The following is a 3,400-nucleotide window of genomic DNA, read 5'->3' as shown; positions in this document are numbered from 1 at the left end:
TCTTAATTATTCGGGTAATGTGTGTGTGTGTGTCTGTGTATTGCTATTTATTATTTGTTTAACGTAACGGCGACATTTTATTTCACTGTCGAGAAGTTCTGTTGCTGGTTCTTGTTATCGTCCACCCAGCCCGCGAACACGTCCCTGCAAACAGACCACGCCCCATTAGTGTGCTACCACTACTGAACCGCGCCCTCTGTCACTGTCACGGTGACGCATGTGACATGACAGCACCCTGTTGTGACAGTGGCGGACGACATTAATGACAGTGAACTGACTTACTGGCAATGGCTGATGACACATTCGTTACTGCAGTACTCTTCCTCCCACTCCGGACTGCTGACGGCCCGATTGGTGCATCCGTGACGCATGCAGGAGTTCGGCTGCGACCTCATGCCGCCCTGGCCGATGGTCTGTTGTTGCGGCTGCTGTGTAGGGGGCGCTGATGGCGGACCGCCAGCCTAAAACCACAGTCTATTTTCAGTTGCGAATTGTCGGCCGCCAGATGGCGCCCGGGATGCGACATGCGGGACNGGGGGGGGCCGGTGCTGGACAACAGATGGCGCCGCGCGAACCGGGGGAAATTTGGGGCGCGCAGCGCCTGTGCCGAAACCCACTAACCTGTGAAACGGGCGGGGAGCTCGATCCCCCCATTGGTGGGGGGCTCATGTGCTGTTGGGGCTGCTGTTGCTGCATGTGCGCATTGTGGGGGGACACCGGCACTTGATGGGGGCTGAGCGGCATGTGCTGTTGTTGCTGCTGCTGCTGCGCCTGCTGCTGCGCCTGCTGCTGCTGCTGCTGCAACCAAAGCAGGTGAACTTAGGTTAGAGAAGCGATTGATTTTGTTTTGTTCGTGGGAATTCTATTTCGTTAAAACATTTTTCAATAAAAGAATTTGGATAATTATTGAAATTTAGAATTTCTTTTATATAATATATACAATAACGCCTCCAATCAGCTGAAATCTGGCAACAATGTACCCCAAGGGGGCTACAATTAGCCGACAAGCGTCTAGGTATAGCCAGCGGTTTCTTATGATTTAAGACTGTGTAAGGTTAGGTGATTTTTTCCCGGTATTTTGTTGTAACCGTAAACTCTTTGGATTTTATTAATCTATTGTTGGACTTTGACTGTGTTAACTTAATTAATATTGATAAAATTATTGGACTTATAAAGTTTGATTCAGAAGAACTTAACGATGCGTTTTTTAACGTTACTCTATATATTATGTACACCAAATGGGGCGTTTTAATAATAAAAATGTATTATTGAGCAAACAGATAGTTGGCTTAAGTTATTTTCCTATGTGCAATGTGCCAATTTAATTAAAAACGATTATCAACGATTTTTTAATTTTAAAGTAACAGAAAATATAAAATTACTATTGTAAGAGTCAAGAAATATTGAGCAAAAGAATACTATTGCCACTTGGGTGATGTTTATTATAAGTTTTACCGACAAATAAATCTATGGAATGTATTTAGTAATTTGAAAACTATCCATACAAATGTATCGATGTATGTAAGAATACTCAATATACTGTCAAAATGCAATAAACCAAACTTTTCAGGAGGTTTATTTAATGGTTTAAGTTGCTTAATTAAATACGACGAATACAAAATCTCATACCCATTTAAGTTGTTCAGAATAAATAATTTGGAAATTGTTATAAATTAAGAAATACTCATAATTATCACTGTCTTTCTTTGTGCTAATATAAAGGCAATGCTATTATTTTTGTTTCAGAAAATTCAAACAATCCCTCTTAAAAAATTAAAAATTACTAGCCAAGAGCGTATAAAATTTACCTATGAATTTCTGTACGATACTATTTGTTTGCCATTTTTATCTAGAGCTTATATAAGGTTCGAAATGCATGATTGGCGGACTCGCGCCTGTTTATCTCGACAAATTATAAAATAATCATCATCAAACAATAAACAAAACCACCTAACCTTAAATCGTCTTAACTGATTTGTCGAACTTGTCAACGATACGTTCGATAACGATACAAATCGATATTTGATTGGTTCGAATCGGCGCAATCGATAGAAGTGACAGGTATACCTAGACGCTTGTCAATTAGCCGCTCCTAGTTGGGCAGGCGGCGTTGCCGCTGCCCGCAAAAAACCCCCAGCTCCCCTACCTGTTGCATATAACTACTGTGCTGCTGCTGTTGCTGCTGCATGTGCTGCTGCATCGTCATGTGGCCGCCCATGGGCGACGGCATCATGCCCGGATGGGCGGGCGAGGCCCCGCCCATGCCGCCCATCATCGAAGGCGGCTTCTTATTGATCGGGGACTGCGAGGGCGGGGTGTGGCCGCCCGACGAGATCGGGGGCGACGGAATGGCGCCCTAAAAACCCCAAAAAAAAAACAAAAAAAAATCAGTCAATAAACCCCGCTTTTGCCACTCACTTGGGGCTGGTAGCCGCCATAGGGGGAGCCACCGGGCGGGCCGGCTGCATAGTTGCCGTAGTTTCCATAGAGGGGGCCGCCGTCGCCGTCGCCCGCCCCTTTCGACACCAGACTGGCCCTGTAGGCCGCCAACGCCTTCAGATACTCCTTTTTGGCCGCCTCGGTTTTCTTCTTGTACACCTAACAGGAGGAAGAATTGGGGGAGAAGAAGAAGAAGAAGAAAAAAAAGGTTAATTCAGTTGCAAGCGCGTGGGACAAAGACGGAAACTTGCATTTTTATGTTCGGAGTCCAGCGCGTCCCACATGGCGGCGACAATTTTCGAAACTTCGCCAAAGCTGGCGTTCGGGTTCTGGCCCTTGATGGCCGCTTGAGTGTCGCGGAAGAAGAGCGCATAGGCTGATACGGGCCTGGAACAACGCAAAATGACAGTTATTAGACTAAGTTGATCACAGATGGCGCCACTGGCGCCAGCTTGCCGGGGAACAACCGCCAGCGCTGCCGTTTCGCCAAAGCTGCGCGGAACTTGATTTTTGGCATTTTTTAGGGAAATTCGCAAAACAGGCCAAACTAAATACGTTTTTTTGTGCGCTTTTTGGAACAGGAGTGAAAAGCGTGCACTTGTTGAGGCTCGGCGCAAAATTTCACTGGTTTTCTTTCATTCGTTAGTTGAAAGATTGCTCCTGGAAAACCGGTTTTCGTAGTTTGCCGGAAAACTGGGGAGATTTGGCAACAAACTGCCTTCTTTGAAAAATGTGCGCCCGCTTAGGGCTTGAACAAAATTGCAATTATTTTTATGCATGGGGTGCGGAGCAAATGTCCGAAAATCAGCATTGAAAACGAGTTTGGGAAGTTTTCGGGAAAAATCGCCAAAATTGACAGAAAGTGCTGTCTTTTTGGATTTGCCAGTTGAAGCCCTGGAAAATTTTTTAAAATTTTTTCACGCGTTTCAAGTTGCAAAAACTAGCCTAGAACTGAGTTTTT

At 45.1% G+C, this 3,400-nt stretch overlaps 1 protein-coding gene across 1 annotated transcript; it reads right to left on the bottom strand.

Moving 5' to 3' along the window:
* LOC125503080 (TOX high mobility group box family member 4-like) lies at nucleotides 1-2,826 on the bottom strand (the record flags this gene model as incomplete). Its single annotated transcript, XM_048662859.1, is given in 6 exon segments — nucleotides 1-144; nucleotides 283-461; nucleotides 622-798; nucleotides 2,147-2,356; nucleotides 2,419-2,598; nucleotides 2,691-2,826. Coding segments are annotated over 6 exon segments (949 nt in total), but the record flags the coding sequence as incomplete, so codon positions are not given.
* Between the last annotated feature and the right edge of the window lie 574 nt (nucleotides 2,827-3,400).

The sequence above is a fragment of the Dendroctonus ponderosae genome, unplaced genomic scaffold (genome assembly GCF_020466585.1).
Source record: "Dendroctonus ponderosae isolate FM_Combo_2020 unplaced genomic scaffold, Dpon_F_20191213v2 Dpon_F_20191213_12, whole genome shotgun sequence".
In the NCBI taxonomy this organism is placed as follows: domain Eukaryota; kingdom Metazoa; phylum Arthropoda; class Insecta; order Coleoptera; family Curculionidae; genus Dendroctonus; species Dendroctonus ponderosae.
This window is presented reverse-complemented; position numbering and strand designations above follow the sequence as displayed.